At 42.9% G+C, this 17,824-nt stretch overlaps 1 protein-coding gene across 1 annotated transcript in view; it reads left to right on the plus strand.

The window, feature by feature from the left end:
• The window catches only part of LOC308293687 (extracellular calcium-sensing receptor-like), a gene marked incomplete at both ends in the record, with an annotated part of 42,614 nt that overhangs the window by 14,323 nt on the left and 10,467 nt on the right, over positions 1 to 17,824 (plus strand). The window contains 2 exons of the mRNA XM_080736282.1: positions 12,750 to 12,883; positions 14,087 to 14,390. Of these exons, the coding sequence (XP_080592408.1) occupies positions 12,750 to 12,883; positions 14,087 to 14,390 (438 nt within the window). The remainder of the gene's footprint in view (positions 1 to 12,749; positions 12,884 to 14,086; positions 14,391 to 17,824) is intronic.

Genomic DNA, 17,824 nt, shown 5'->3' on the forward strand with positions numbered 1-17,824 from the left:
GATTGGCTTTCAAAGTTTGTAAGATTGGTCCATTTTGGACAAAATGCCTCAAATCACAAACGCAGAGTGCAATTAACATGAAATCGCGTACACACGTTCCCACTAGGATGAAGAAGAAATGCCACTTCAAATTTTTTAAATCAGCCTCATTGTGTCGCTATAACAGGCCAATTCGTGGTTTTACCTATAACTCCACTGATCAGTTTCAAACTTTGTAAGCGCACTCCCTATAGGCCAAGGAAAAACCCTTTCCTTGCATTTTTCACATCAGCCTTTTATAGCGCCACCTGGAGGCCGACTTATGTAAGACACATTTTTGGATATTACTCCTTCAGATTTTACCCAAAATGAACACAAATCAGTACACAGTATCTCTACCGTCATATGATCAAGACGGATCTGTCCTGTATTAAATATTCCATCCTGATTGGCTAAGATTGGCCTCCAAACTTTGCAGGATTGATCCGTTTCAAACAAAATGCCTCAAATCAAACAGCGTGCAATTGTAATGAAATTTTGCACGCTGCGCAAATTCGCAAAAGGCCAAGGAAGAAATTACACTACAAAATGTTCAAATCAGCCTCATGATGGCGCCATGAAAGGCCTAAGATTGGTGAAGAACACATGCCACCCTTTTTACATTGGCCTATTATAGCACCACCAGGACGCGTGGCTGGTGGAGACCTGTGCTCGGAAGAGCACTTCTTCTAGTTTCATTTTTAATTTTTAAATTTTGGACTGACAGTCCCACATACATTATCATACCTTTATCATCTTACAATAAATGATAGAAATCTCTGTGAGTATGTATGTATGTATGTATGTGCCCCGCGTATCTCGAGAACCGTTCGTCCCACTGGCTTCAGATTCGGCACGTGCGGTCCCCGCCGCGGCGTGGTGTGCAGTGCCGGGCCTCGGCCCGACCCGATGCACAGTTTTCCCGAACCCGCGCGAAAAGTTCGGAATCTCCGGATTCGGAGATGATTGTCGACATCAGGCTGTTTCTGAGGAAACCGGCGCGAGAGCTGACTCATTGTGACATCGCATCATAAAAGGCCACATGAGTCAACAAAAAATGCCATGGTTACGTACGGCTCTTATGACAACAGGAATTATGGGGTTTGCATTAACTCAGTTACTGCCAATTAAATATGCCTTCTTTGGGTTCTCCCTGCCAGCCCTCTCCATAGACTTCCATGTAATGTATAGTGCACAGATCATGCACGCCCATGCACAGATCATGCACCATGTTTGTGCAGGCTGTTCACAGCTTTCAAACAAAAAAAACAGATTGGAAATCCGTTCAGGCATTCTTGAGATAATAGCCATTATGTTTTACATGTTATGTAAGCAAAGATGGCTATCCTGTATGAAAGATGGGGTTGTATGGGGGTGGAACATGCAAAATCGCGATTGAAATCATGTTTACTAGATTTAATGGGGTCCAAAACATTTTTTTTGATTTTTTTTTTTTTTTTCTAAGTAAAAGTCGATTTAAGTCGTCTGGCAGGGAAGTCCATAGTGAGAAAGTTGATCTAAAAGTCGTTTGGCACTGTATGAGTTAAAGGGTAGGGCATTCACAGAGATCTCCATATATGGGCATAAAATGGATGCCCGTTATGCGGAGCTGACTTTTCCGGAACAAGTGGACAAAGGCAAACAGATGGTCAAAACGGTCCTATGACAACAGGTATAATGGGGTTTTCATTAAAGGGTGGGGCATTCATTCCCTATTTCAAATTCGGCACGCGCGTATGGGCATAAAATGGATGCATACAGACAGATACAGATATCTCCATATATGGGCATAAATGGACACAGGCAAACAGATGGTCAAAACAGGTGCTATGACAACAGGTATAATGGGGTTTGCATTAAAGGGGGAACCAGCACTGTGTCTACAACACAGTCGGAGGCACAGACAGATACAGAGATCTCCATAATGGCATAAAGGGACACAGACAAACAGATACAGAGATCTCCATATATGGGCATAAAATAGATGCAGACAGACAGATACAGATATCTCCATATATGAGCATAAATGGACACAGGCAAACAGATGGTCAATACGGGTCCTATAGAGATCTCCATATATGGGCATAAAATGGACGCAGACAGACAGATATCTCCATATATGGGCATAAATGGACACACACGGATCCTATGACAACAGGTATAATGGGGTTTGCATTAAAGGGCAGGGCATTCATTCCCTATTTACATTGTTCCCGAGTTGGCCAGGTCGCCGACTCGGGCGGCCGAGCTTCTAGTACCTATAAATGTCCAAATATTTAAACCTATTCCCACGTGAAAGATGTTTATTCAACTTTTATTCATGCTGAGAGTGAATACCGAGCGAGTAGACAGTCAGGAAGCGCAGCTGTCACACACACACACACACACACACACACACACACGCACACGCACACGCACACACACACAGACACTAGTAAGACGCTTCAGGGCGACATGCGACCTGACCCTAAATGGTGAGGTTGTGGCAATTCTTGGCCATCTGGCCAGTGATGTATATCGCACCAGTTACCCATATATGGAGACCCCTGCATGATAGTCAAAAATGTTATGTCAAAAAATGCCCATATATGGGCATTACCAAATATGGGCATTCCCAGATATGTCCTTAATATTGATGACATTGGCAGCGGCGGCCCTAAGAATTTGGAGGCATGTTTGAAGATCTAATATGATCAATATATGTATGCCCATACATGGAGATGTACCTGAACCAGCTACACAGATATGGGCCATATTTTGGCCATCTGGCCACTGATATATATCGATGACATCAGGGATCTTCATATATGGAAATAAAGGGGATTCGGTGGAATACCCATATATGGACTGTGATATCACCTGTGATATCACCTGTGATGTCACAGTGACAAGGGAACCAACCCATAGACTGTAAAAATGTGTACTGACTGACTGACTGACTGACAGACTGACTGACTGACTGACTGACTGACTGACACAGACAGACGGAGACGAGCTGTGACATTTCTCATGGTAAACTGCGACCTTTGGTCACAATTCCTTCAGTAACATGTTAATATGAACAGAACTGACTGCCTGGAGTTAGCATAACATAGCCAATGTGAGGCCCCAAAGACACCCGAAATAATATTGTGAAAGGAAAAATATGATTTAACTAGACAAAAGTTTTAGGGACTAGTGGAGAAGAGATTCAGCCGAACTAAAAGACAAAATATAGCTGCAAGCAGCGATAAAGTGGCCAAGCCAGAGAAAAGTAGGAAAGGAAAAAAGCAGAGGAAAAAAGCAGGAAAAGCAAGAAAAGTGGGAAAAGAAATAAAAAAGAAAACTGGAAGCAGTGAGCAACGAGCACTGAGAACAGGTCTCCGGCAGGTAAGGTAGGTTTTTTTGGCCTCCTGGTGGCTCTATAATCGGCCAAAGTGAAAAGGGTGCCACAAATCCGTGCCACAAATCTGTCATGATTACATCACTGTACAGATACTGTGTACTGATTTGTGTGATTTTTAGATAAAATCTGAAGGAGTAATATCGAAGAATGTGTTTTACATACAGTCGGCCTTCTGGTGGCACTAAAAAAGGCAAATGTGAAAAATGCAGGGCACAGGTTTTCCCTTGGCCTCTGGGAAGTATGCATACAAAGTTTTACACTAATCGGTGGAGTTATAGGTAAAAGCACAAATTGGCCTCGACACAACATGTATGCAAAAGACTGTATATGCAACAGACATAAAATACTGTGATACTATTCACCTGGACAGTTTATGATGCTGTACATGATATCATTGTAATCCTTGGCCATCACAACATAGGTGTAGACATCACATAGTTTGCATTATAATGCTTGGTTCAGGAGTTATGATTCAAAATACATTATTTGGTAATGGCAGATATTAAAATAAGCATCAAGGAGAGGCATTTTTGGGAAGGCTCCATATCAGACAATGTCCAGGGACCCAAACTGTACAAGTCTACCAAATTTCATGGTTTTATTTTTATATCAACACCAGGCAGGATTGTATCCACCAGACTTCTCTTCAGTCGCGCCAGCCCCATACAGTTTAACACATTGGCTGTGAAAATAGCCATAAATGTCTTTATATCAAAATTGGCATTCCTGGCGTTTCTACCAATAATAATCTATATTACTATTTTATCGTCAGATTAGCAAAAACACTACATTACCCATAACACTTTGCGGCCCTATAGGGTGCGCGCGTCACTGGCTTGTGCGACGCGCACAGCAGGCCAGCGAAGACAGGGCTGCAGAATGCCCCCGTCCACGTTCATTGTAAAATGGCGACCGTTGTTTACTTCTCGTGACCAAACAAAGCGTTTGAGATATTTATCGCCGTTGGAACATTAACGATCCTACGTGCGCCCGTCACACACATCGCGCGCACACGCGCCCCGGTGAGTTCCATTAACCCTTTGATGGCATCCCATGTGTTAATATAAAACCTTATCAGACGTGTCAACATGAAAGAGTCAACTACACCTGACGTGGGGTTTGAACTCACAACCTTCCGCATTTGAGGCATAGGCACTAACCACTACACTATGGCTGCCACTCATAATTGACCAGTCATGTTTAAAAAAAAAAAAGTTTCATGTAATGTACTTGACACACTGAGTGCCTTTTATTAAACAATGATTTAATAGCAGAGTGCTATTTAATGATTTTTTTCCATATTTTGGAGGCTCAGAGTAAAACTAATCTGAGTAAATGTAAGCGAGTGTTTCTGGAATTTTCCTGCAATTCTTTTTTCTTACAAAATGATATAGCGCCCAATTGGGGTAAGATTCAGTGATATTTGGACTAACCCTCTACAGTATTTTATCATGAAAACGTGACTTTGCATGTATGTTTTAGAGGCAGAAGAATAATTTGCATAAAACTGCAATATTCATTGAATTATTAAAAAAGAATGTTTCAATTTAAAAAAAATCGGATCTGATCCAAAATCTGGTCCAAATGTCATGTAAAAAAAGTTCTGTGCATGTGACGCGAAAATTCCTGAATGTATGCGTTTTACAAAATGCTCAAAATGGCGGAAAATCGAAGGGCGGAGCTTACTTAACAAAGACACAGATGTCTTCTGCTTGAGTCTAGGCACACGTGTAAGCAAGTTGCATGTCTTCAAACGAAACGAGCCATGAATTATGCCCGTTTGAAGTTTGAATTTCAATGCTTTGTATAGCGCCCCCCTTTGGCCAAATGGAATAAGATTGGTTTGTGATATTTGGACTATATTTGCCAAATGCCATGAACATGTAACTTTGCATGTATGATTTAGAGGCAGAAGAATAAATTGCATAAAACTGCAATATTCAGTTAATTATTAAAAAAATATGTTTCACTTTAAAAACATCCGCCAAGATAGATCTGGCCGTATTGGTCCAAAGTTCACGAAAATCCCAGGAGGAGATACATTTTTACTGTTTTTCATGGTGGGAGATCTAAAGGTCAGAGGTCAAAAGTCAGAGTGTGAAAGTTGTTCAGCATGAGGAGACGGATAAGTGTATACAGGTTTCATGGCTGTATCTCAAACAGAGCATGAGCTATACCTGTTCAAAGTTTGCATTTTCAACGGCTTCCTACAGCGCCTCCCTTTGGTCAATTGTTGCAAGCTTCGTGTTTTAGAAGTTTGGCATAGTCCTCTACCATACTGCCGAGTTTCATAAAAAGCGACTGCACGGTCAAGCCTCTAGAGAAAAAGTGGCGGAAGAAGAGAAAGTACAATATCAATGAGTGGCCTTAGCCACTACGTGGCTTGGCCACTAATAATTGTAGGTTTGGTTGCACTCGGGTGTGCTCTGAAAATAGCTGATTTACAAGCTCACAATGCACGTGACGGTTTGTGAGATTGTAGATCGGCTATTTTCAGAGTGCAAACAAGTGTAATATCAACTTTTACGACACCATCAATGCACTGCCGAAATACATTTTCATTGACAAGTGTAGATTTAGTGTAGATTTAGGTGTGCCAAATGTAGTTCTAAGAGCGGCCATTTCTTGGGTAAACACAGCCTTACACAGGTGTTCTGATTGGAGTAAAGCATTAGTTCTATGCAATTAAACAATTGAAACACCTGTGTTTTTACCCAAGAAATGGCCGCTAAGGACTATAATGACGTGGCCGCTGGCACACACTATTCGAACCCTGCGCTAGGTATCGACAACCATCTCACTGCTGGGCACACTTACCTGTGCCGTTGTCATGGGAATCTTCATCTATCATCGAAGCACGCCTATGGTGCGCGCCAACAACTCAGAACTCAGCTTCCAACTTTTATTGTCACTCAAACTGTGTTTTTTTGTGCTCACTTCTGTTCATTGGACGTCCCAGACCCAGTGGCGTCAGTGGAGAAAAAGCTAAGGTATGGCAACATGACTGGTGTCTTGCACGCGCGCAAAGTGTTGCCATACCTTAGCAACAGGCATGATACATTTATTTTAAGAAGTACATTTTATTTTTTCCCCTGTTTCTACAGTTTCTTGGTCTGGATATGGCAGCCTGGAACGGTTGTTCAAGTGCAGCTAAACTTGGCATGTTAGTAAACTTGACACACAATTAACAATAATGAATTGCACCTGTGCAGCTGACATACGGAACCTGGGAATATACCATCTTGTCAAGATGGGGAGAATATAATTATTTGTTCAATTTTGCATTTGTAGTTATTTTACTGTAATTTAACAACCAGCACAGATAGACAAAGAGGCATTGATGGATTTATATTTAAAGAGTGAAGCTTAACACATCTTCATCTCGCCAGTTGTGTCCCAAATGACTCTTCCTTAGCTGAGTGATGTCATCTGCCATGCAGGCAGCTCCGCACGCGTGCACGCACAAATGCACGAACACACGTACAGAAATAGTGTTGTTATTTCATTAACCCAGGCCTTAGGGGCCATTTAAAGACCAAAAGGTTGAAACATTACAATAACACCAATTAAATAACACATGGGTCAATGCCTCGCTAAGTTAGCCGTTCTGATTCAATTGTCTATTAGTCGAGATTATCAATAACTGCAACACAGATTCAGTAGAATATTTTGCCTTAATATGAAAATCTTTTAATTATCAGTAATTATCTCATATCGGTATAACACACAAACACATGTGTGCTTTAACATACACAGTAATCAATTATTGATCATTTAATAGTAGATAAATTGTCTCAGTCATATAGATTTTCAGGCAAATTACATTTAAACACTTCCTATTCTGGCAGGAACACTCTCCAACAAAAAGCAGATTTAAGCTCACATGTTGTGGCCTATTAGATCAGCTACTTCTGGCAAAGAGATTTGATGAAGAGTGTTGTACAGTTTTACTAAATATAGAAGAGTTAAGAAGTGGTTAAAATAAGAATGTGTTTTTAAAATATTTAAACATTCCTGTGAGTTATTGTAAGTGGGTTCAAAAGAAACAGTTTCTACCATCAATCTGTTACAACAATTAAATAGTCCATCAAGTACATTAAATACAGATTCATTGATAGCAGAGCAACTGAACCAATTTCTCCATGACTAAAAGAACGACATAACTGTGCATAAGTACCTTACTACCCCTTTTCATTATGACGCCAAGGCCATGTGCGAGTTGTTCCCTCTAGGGGTTGTTTGGGAATGGCACATAATTGAGATAATCGTGGGGCTTTGATTAATGTTTACATTCTATTCGTGCAATAATGGGACAAACTGGTAGTCTGTATATTACTATTAGTATAACGAGGAATTGTTCTAGTGATAAAATAACCACCGCCTTCAGTGATCGTAGCCATGCTACCCTATCGACTGAGCTAGCAATCCTGGCTGACAAATAGTGGCTTTTATCTTTGACAACGTGGATTCTAACGCAACGCGGAGGATTCTAACGCAACGTGGAGGTAACGTGTCCGACCACCTAAACTATGCCTAACCTTAACCCAAACCCTAAACCTAACCTCAGTAAAACTATGCCAAACCCTAACCTTAACCTCAGTAAAACTATGCCTAACCCTAACCCAAACCCTAACCTTAACCTCAGTAAAACTAACGTGCCGGCGCCTCCGTGCGGCGGCGCTTCCGTCGTGGATAGTGGCCTGATAGGTAACGTCGGGTGGCTGATAAACCTTACATAGCGGTTTCGAATCCCACTTCGGGAATTACTTTTTTTTTTTCCTTCTCTTAGACCACTGGGCTTACCCAAAGCGTCCCCTGCTTGAAGCAGGAGGCATACCCAAAGCGTCCCCTCTTGCGACGCAGTAGGTTCCTTGAGCGTCCCCGTATTAGCCAGGGGTCCCTTTAAAGACCAGTTCCATAGATCCAAGTTTAGATAGACGTGATTGTATGTGAATGAGTGTGAAATAGAAAATAAAATTATACGAGAAAGAACTTGTATTGTTTGCATTTGGTTTATTGCGAATTATTGTTTGACTGAGTGGTTTTCACAGATAAAGTCTGTTCGTACAGAAGCCAGTCGGAGGGCTTTCACACAACTCAAATAACATCAGTTAAATAATATCCGAACATTGACTTTTAAACCCGATTTGTTATGCGATGTGGATGTACTTCAATGGTATGAGTTATGTAGAGCAGTGCAACCCACCATTGTTCTAACTTGAGTAGGCTACAGATCGATTATGTCCCATTCAGAAGCCCAGAAAAACAAGTTTGCCCGATATTCTCAATTCCTCATCAAAAGGGTCTAATAGTGTGGGGATTTAAGGGGAGCAAATGCTAATTTCGTGCAAATTAGTCTTTAAGCGCAACATTTTGCACAGATGTAGCCCAGGGCTTGCTCTAATGATTTAGCTAGGGCTCCCGAGTCTGCGACCTTCGGGGTCGCCACAGCGGCCAAATCAAGTTGGGCCCCCATTGACTTTCTATACAGGAGGAAAATACCCAGAAAAACATTTTTTTTCTGGTTATTTAACTCATTGCATGCCAGGCCCGATAGTCCCGAGATTATTTCAATGTCTTTCCCTGCCAGGCCCGATAGTCCAGAGAATTTCCCGTTTTTGACCCCAAAAAATGTAGTAGGCATGATAGCAATCGCGAAATTGCATGTTTAACCCCCATAGCAACCCCATCTTTCAAACATGGCAGCCATCTTTGTTTACATTTTAGGAAAACATAATGGCTGCTATCTCATGAATGCCTGAACGGATTTCCATTCGGATTTTTTGGTTTGAAAGCTGTGAGCAACGTGGTGCATTATCTAGGCATGGGTGTGCATGATCCGTGCACTATGAATTACATGGACGTCTATGGAGACAGGGGCATATGAGAGTACGAAGGTATTGTTAAATGGCAGGAAATGTGTTCTGAGGGGTCTAACTGGGGGTTTGTCATGATGCTGAATCCATTGCAGGCATTTGTTTTGCACAAAAAACATTCCTTGGGCTAGAAATGACCCCGAAGGTCGCCGACTCGGGCGCACTAGCTAAATCATTAGAGCATGCCCTGAGCTACATCTGTGCAAAATGTTGCACTTTTAGACTGATTAGCACGAGAGAAAAAAAACCCTAAGGCCTCCGACTAACATGAATGCTCACCCATACATGCATCGTTTTCTGAGGCCATTTATAGCCCAAGAAATGTTTTTTGTGCAAAACAAATGCCTGCAATGGATTCAGCATCATGACAAACCCCTAGTTAGACCCCTCAGATCCTACTTAAATACCCAGAAAAAATATGTTTTTCTGGGTATTTTCCTCCTGTATAGAAAGTCAATGGGAGCCCAACTTGATTTGGCCGCTGTGGCGACCCCGAAGGTCGTCGGCTCGGGCGCCCTAGCTAAATCATTAGAGCAAGCCCTGGGCTACATCTGTGCAAAATGTTGCGCTTTAAGACAAATTTGCACAAAATTAGCATTTGCTCCCCTTAAACCCCACACTAAGCCAAGGGCCTATATGGAAGTGGAGTGGATAATGATTTAGAGTACCTACAAACACCAGCTCATAGATTCTTGATATTGGTCCATGAGAAAAGAATGTGTTGAACATCTGGGGCCTAGAAGTGGTCTGGAAACCAATATGTGGACGTATAGAGTCTGACTACGCTTTTTGACCACCAATTATTTTCTCTGGTCCCAGGAGGAACTGTCACTAAGAGATTCACTTAGAATTCTAAGGGTCGATTCACACTGTAATAAGGAGCCTAACTAATTTCGGTTTGGCAATGTCCAGACCCAAATATGGGTTTCCCCTCTCGGTTTGGGGGGGCGTCAACCGACTAAACTCGGCTCCACGGTGCTGCCGAAATGTTGTGACCTCCCGACTTAATTTCGGTACTCAGCGGTGTCTTCTCATTCATTCAGCCCAGCTCCAAGTTCATATGCTCGGCTGTGAAGCCAAGGAAACAGCGGTTGTTTGGGAGGGAGACACGCTGACTTCCAATGCTTGTGTGGCCGTGTATTGAGCGTCGCAGAGCAGATACATTGTCAGCTGGTTCTCGCTATGGCTGGAGACGAGTGATGGACTGGGAGGCGCACGCGCGAAACACACAACACACACACACACACACACACACACACACACACACACACACACACACACACACACACACGTGTGTATCGCTAGTCGCCGACCATTTTAAAGAGAAAAGAAGAGCTTAAACACAACTTTGCTAGTGTTCCGTGTTGATATGTTTTCCACAACGAGTTGTGACTGTGTGTCTGATGACATGCATGCAGCAAGAGAGGCGGCCGCGGCACGTCTATAATGTGAGCTTGTAGATTAAATGTTTTTGACAGAGCTCGAGCGTTTGTGAGTGTGAGTGAGAGAGAGAGAGAGAGAGAGAGAGAGAGAGAAGAGACCCCGTCACTGGTGCTGCTGCCTGCTGGAGCTGCTACTCACTGGACCTCCAGTCATTCAGCGTGCAGCACGAGGGCCAGTCAGATATGTATCCGCCCTGCAACGCTCATTCATTGGCCACAAACGTTGTCATGCCATGGACCTCCAATATTTACAAGCGACTCCGGCACTAGCCGTTAATAAAGTATGAATGGACTCCCCCGAACTTCAATAATTTCGGGTCGGGGAGCCCTCCCGAACCGAAATTAGTTAGGCTCCTTATAAGAGTAAGAAACAACCCTTATATACAGTATACACATGGCTTCTCTAAGGCTGGATTTAGACTGCAGTCAAATTTAGCCTGAATCTGATTTCGTTATCAAATCTGATCTTTTGGCCCGACTGTTCACACTGCATTTGCAAGTGACACAGATCTGATCTGTGTGTTCAGACTGATTTTCAAATCCAGCCTGAATCTGATCTGTCACATCAAGATTGGAATCCCATTTGCTTAAATGAGTCTAAATGCAGACAGGTCACATGCAGGTCACATGAAATCTGATTTTAGGCCGGCTTTACACTGCCACTGAAATCTAGCCTGAATCAGATCTGAGTCACTTCAAAAGTGGAATCCGATTTTTTTTAAATAGTCTAAATCCAAACATGTCACATGCAGGTCACATGAAATTCGATTTTGAAAAACCACATCCAGAGGTGGTTTCAAATCCGATCCATATCGGATCTGAGGACATCTGACTCAGTCTGAAAGCAGCAACCACATCCACCCCATTGAGTTGTATGCAGGTCACATGCAAGTCACATCAAAGTGGCCAAGCGTCACTTGCTGCGCAACCCGAGCGCGGAGCGCCGACGTCATTACAGAGTGCGATTATTTACTATTTGATTACAGCGCATATTACAGCGCGCTGAGCACATGAGAAAAACAAGAGAGGAGAGAGAAAACATGTGAGCTAAATAGATACAACCAGAGAGAAGAGCGAAACACAAGAGTAAAGAAAAGGAGAGAAAAGGTTTTTGTTGTTGTCGCTTGACTGTTATGTCGCATTTCCTGAACACGTGATCAACTAGCATCAACGTTGTGACGTGACGTCATGGCGCCGACGTCGTTACCACGGTAACCAAAGCAGATATGTAGACGCAGGGCAGCTTTGGGCTGACGCTGTTAAAATCAGTCAGAACGCACAGATCAGATCTGTGTCACTTGCAAATGCAGTGTGAAAAGTCGGGCCAAAAGATCAAATCGGATTTGGGCTGGATTTGACTGCAGTGTAAAGCCGGCCTTAGAAGTTTCATATTATGTGACTTGGCTCGTTAGATCAGGTTAGTGCATTGACACATCTTTAGAAATCAGATTTGAATCAGATTTGAAACTACCTCTGGATGTGGTTTCTAGAAATCAGATTTCATGTGACCTGCATGTGACCTGTCTGCATTTAGACTATTTGAAAAAAAAAATCTGATTCCACTTTTGATGTAACCCAGATCTGATTCAGGCTAGATTTCGGTGTCAGTGTAAATCAGGCCTTTTATGGGGGTCCCATGAGTATCTTTTCAAAGGGGGGTCTGCAGGCTAATGGACAAGAGCGCCCGATAAATGCCTAAATTGTAAATTGTTGTAAATTGCTAATAATTGTCAATCTGGAGGTCCTTGAAATGAAAAAGTTTGAGAACCAATGTGTTAAGCCCTACCTCTACTTCTGCTACTGCCTAGATGGGTGTTGTGAACGATTACGTAATGTCATAAGGTGGCACAGGGGACGGCACGGCCCTGTGTATAAAACCTAACAACTGGACAATAGATTTTAGAGAGGGGGGAGGGTGTCAGACAGAGGAGGACAGTCATGAGGGCTCCTCTCGACGTACACCTGTTTTCATTTATGATGTTGTTCTCTTTCTTCTCTCCTTTGTCTTCCTCGTCTTCCTCTTGTGAGTTACTGGCACAGTTTAATCTCAACAGGTTGTACAAGGCTGGAGACGTGGTTCTGGGTGGTTTGATCCCCAACAGCCATGTCTCTGTGTTCCCTGGGCTGTCTTTCACCTCCAAGGAACAGGGTCCCACTTGCCCGTGAGTATCACAAACAGCAAGCAAGAAAACTATTACCTTGTTTTGATCTATAGTAACATGATTAGTCCATGTTGTATATTTCTATACCTGTTGCTGTCGGGTGGAAACCTTGTGTCCAAAACTGTTATTTTTCAGGGGGAGAAAAACAAGCTGTGTTTTTGATTGATTGTAATCATTTAGTGCTATCAGTAGCTATTAATACAGTATATTTCATTAGTTCAATAGTCATATAACCCACAGACACACTTCACTACTTACACTTTGATGTAAATACTTTTTTTTAAATAGCAAAAACAGACAATCGACAAGCTCACAACACGTCCCGTGCGAAGTCTTGTGAGCTTGTAGATCGGCTACTTTGCTATGTTTGTGTGACACTGTAAGATAAAGTAAGGCATTAATTCATTTATTTAACTAAATCATAAAAAAGGTTTCATCACCAATGATTTTCAAACTTAAGGTGTAATTTTGTGTTAGTTATGGGCAGGGCTGCCAAGTCTCACGCTTTGAGCGTGAGAGTCACGCAATTTAACCTCTTCTCACGCCACACGCCACACATGCCATTTCTCACGCATTTTACAGCCATCCCACAGACCTCTCCCGAAAGTTGCGGGGGTTTTCTCACTCGGTAAAAGTTGCACGGAGAATTCTAAGCGCAGTGAATGCAGCTGCTCTGCTCCTCCACTCTCTCTCTCCCCTCTACACATACACACATGCAGGCGACGGAGCGAGAGAGAGAGCCCTACAGACGGCCGTTGCTGCGATGCTTTCTCGCTTGGATCTGCGGGGCCGGGGATTGCGCCTCCCCCGCGGTGGAGAAACACACTCGCTCCGCGAGTAAACGCCGGGCGATATTTTACAAAGATGACCTGACCTGTTTGATATTTTATCAGCTGCTATAGTAACAAAAACAACAATAATTATTACACTAATTATAATTAATTAAAAATATGTTTAAAATGGGACGATTTGTCTGGAGCCCTGCAGCAGTGTTCACTGTTCAGCCTGTAGGTTAGCTGCACTTGATCAACCATTCCAGCCCAAGGACCGCAGGTAAAAAAAAAATATATATATATACATATATATATATATATATATATATATATATATATATATATACCATAGAAACCCGGGAAAAACATGGGGAAAAAAACCAAAAAAAAAACAAAGTCTCACTCCTATCTTTTTTCTGAAACTTGTCAGCCCTGGTTATGGCACTAGTGGCTTCAGAAAGTCCCAGATCATGCCGTTTGCCATCGATGAGATCAACAGAAACCCCAGCCTGCTGCCCAATGTGACTCTAGGATACAGCATCCATGATACCTGTGTCACGCTTGGAGTTGCTCTCCCTGCAGCGATGTCACTGCTCAGTGGGAGAGAGCAGCACTTCACACTGGATGAGAGCTGTGTCGGCTCCCCTCCTCCAGTGCTGGGCATTGTGGGCCCTTCTACCTCAAAGAACTCTGTGGCCATCTCTAGAATATTAGGTTTGTACAGAGTGCCCATGGTAAGTTTCCTACTCGAACCCCTTTTTTACCACAACCTGTTTTATATTATGCAAAGAGAGAACATGTACATCCCCAACCAGGGACGCTGGGCCCCTGATTCAGCCCGGGAAAAAGAGTTGTAGAGGCCCTCATTGCGCGCTATAGAGAGAGATCTCTCTCTATAGCGCTGCTGCTACTCAAAGATTTGCCATTTCAGATCATGACAAGTGACAAGCCAGTGGGCCAATTACTGTACATGAGTTATATTTCGTCGTTGTGGGGTGGAAACCTTGTATGTCCAAAACTGTTTGATTTGATTTAAACTAGTGAAAACAGCCGATCTACAAGCACACAACGCCTCGCGGTGCGAGGCGTTGTGTGCTTGTAGATCTGCTGTTTTCACTACTTTTATGCAACGGCCTTATATGATGAAGCAGGGCTTTGCTTTACGAAAAAATGTATACATTTGAGACTTGGAGATACAAGGTTTCTGCCCGACAGTGACGATTTACTTTGTTGGCCGCCCAGCCCCCAAAATGGAACGAAGGCCGACATTTTATTTTTATTTTTTTCCTAATGGCCGGCCTGGACCGGCCGGGAATGAACCGGACTTTCGGGAGTTGTCCCGCTTTTCCCAATGGCCAGCACGTCCCTGTCCCCAACACAAGTTTGGGCAGGTGCTGAGTAAGGAATAGTATAGTGTAGCGGCCCCTTTAACCCTGGCCAGATGTACTGTGACATTGAGGGACTTCCTGGGGGGAAGTGACGTTGTTGTGTATGTGTTTTGGTCAGTGTTGGGTGGCGTTACTTTATATTGCGAGGGCTTGGAGCGCAAAGGGCCTAAGTGACATTTTCGTTTTTTTCACAGGACAGCTTTCCATTGATTGTAATTATTTAATAAAAAGAAATATGTTTAATCAATCTATACTTTAATACAGATTAGGCTTCAATGAATGTATTTTAAATTATACTTTTTTAATGTTGTTTGCCAATGCGACAGATACTTTATTGCACAAAATAACCTTGAAACATGCTTGAAATATCACTTTTTTGTCCATGGTGCTCAAGGATACACAGGTGTATCCAGTCTGCATTGTGATCGTAGGGTAATGGAGAATGTTTGTGTTAAAACAGCAAATTGTGATCCACATGCTTTCTGGAATGATATTCCAAAGGGCAAAGGCAGTAAAAAAGAAAAAAGAAAGAAAAAGCACCCTTAAACCCGAGGATCTGCCAGGGGTACCAGACCCACTGTTGAACACCCCTAATCGAGTACATTACAGAAACGATGTGTAGTTTTTACTAGGTGCTTTTAGATGACTATGTATTGATGTCGATCTATTGAAGTATTACCTACCTTGCTTATTGTAAATAGCTCTGGATTAAGAGCGTCTTCTAAATGCCTAAATTGTAAATTATTGTGCTTTTTTCAGATCAGTTATTATGCGTCTTGCTCCTGTCTCAGTGACCTGACTCAGTTCCCATCCTTCTTCAGAACAATACCAAGTTTTGTCTTCCAGGTGAACTTGTACACACATTAATAATAATAATTATTAATAATAATCTCCAGCAGGTCAGGTAGGTTTCTTTTAGCCTGTGGTGCCAGCCTCTATCACACACTTCGTTTTGGGAAGAGAGTCTGGGATTGCAGGGAGAGATTCCATTTCTGGGGGGTGGGCTAAAGCCTGGTGAGCTCAGCCAGAGCTCTTAATTGCTCCCTTTGAACTTAAAAGGGGTTGTGAACTAAAGTAATTGATTGGGCCATAAAAGTGTCAAGACCTTGTTAGTGTTCTCTCTAATCAATGAAAGCATCAAAGACAACTACCTGTTTGATGCCTGTCATAGAGGGGAGGGGGGAATGTTTTTGTGTCCACACAGCCTACAGCCCTGATTGGCTAACCCTTTCTGGTGGCTGGTGGAAATGGATTCTCAATCATGAGGGGCCAGACCACACTACACCACCACTAGTGCCAGGGGGTGGTGTTGTGCGGTCTGGTTTATTAACTAGGCTAGGTTTCTTTGGCCTCCTGGTGGCTCTGTAATAGGCAAAAGTGAAAAGGTTGCCACGCGTTCTTTGGACTTTCACGGCAATCGGACGCTGCCTCGTTGCACCGTTTAATATAAACCCTTATCAAACGTGTCAACATCAAAGAGTTTGACATGTGTACACACCAGATGCATCCAGCATCAACTCAACCCCAGGTGGGATTAGAACTCGCAACCTTCCACATATTAGGCATAGGCACTAACCACTACACCAGGGTTCCCCAATAGGTGGCATGTGGGCCATTTGCGGCCCACGGGGAGGTTCTGTCTGGCCCCCACCAATCCCAGTCCAAAAAGAAAAAGAAAAAAAAATAGTGAAGGGGGGGACTAGTGAAAATTACAGGTATGGTGAGTGCGATATGAAACGAAAGCTTACCATAATCACAGCAATCCTTAATCATTTTCAATCATATTCAAGGCATTTGAACAGAAATGAGACTCCAGTCACTTTTAAAGCAGAGTGAAGGTGTGTGTGTCTGTGTCTAGCTGATGCCAGTAAGTAGAACTTTGATGGCCCCTCGTTAATGGATCAAAGGAAGGTAATTATGTCTCTGCAGTAGTGTTGTAAAAAATATCGGTATATCGATAAATATCGATACTGAAAAAATCAATTTGGTTCGGTATAACTTCTCTGTAATATCGATCATATCGATAATCAGTTTCCACCTTTGTCGCTGCCGCTGTGACACGCTGCGTCCTCACACAGCAGCACAGAGCGTGTGTGTGTGCGCGTGAGCGCTCGGGGCATTCTCTCACACAGAGAGAATGCTCTCCTCCTGCCTGCCTCGTCTGCTTGGTGCCCGCTGCCACTGTTGCGTTCTTTTTATCGTCGTAATTTATGTAAGCTAAAGAATCGTCACGTCAGGATGGCATGTGCGGAACCATCGCAACCTGTTTTGATTGTACACAAAACGCAGAAGTGCGGTTTGGAAGTATAGGCTACTGTGGATGAACACAGACACCGAACTGTGCCAACAAGGAGCCAACGCGACCAACTTATCAAAGCACCTCCGTCCAGGACGGACATGCCGACCTATAAATAGGCTTACCATGAATTACAATTAGAACTAACTTGAAGCATTAAACTCCGCACAGAACACAAGCCCACAGCCCAGTAAACCCCTGTTAATGAGTGTGTTGTTTTCGTCCTGTTTAGCGAAAGCTAAAGCTAACCAATGATGAGCATATCCGGTCTGGAGAGAGGATACGGAAAAGATTCTCAGTTTGCCTGTGTGTGGATATGAATGGATGCAGTTTGAGTAGGCGGGCCTTAGACTGGATGTAACAGTTAATATATGAATGTAAACCAAGATAATAGCTTTGACTATGGTCGGAAAGCAATGAATTTAGATGCTGTTGTCTGTTGTGCTCCTGCTTCACAACATTACTTGTATGTGTATCCTACTTT

The sequence above is a fragment of the Nannobrachium achirus genome (genome assembly GCF_963921795.1).
Source record: "Nannobrachium achirus genome assembly, chromosome: 11".
Taxonomy (NCBI): Eukaryota; Metazoa; Chordata; class Actinopteri; order Myctophiformes; family Myctophidae; genus Nannobrachium; species Nannobrachium achirus.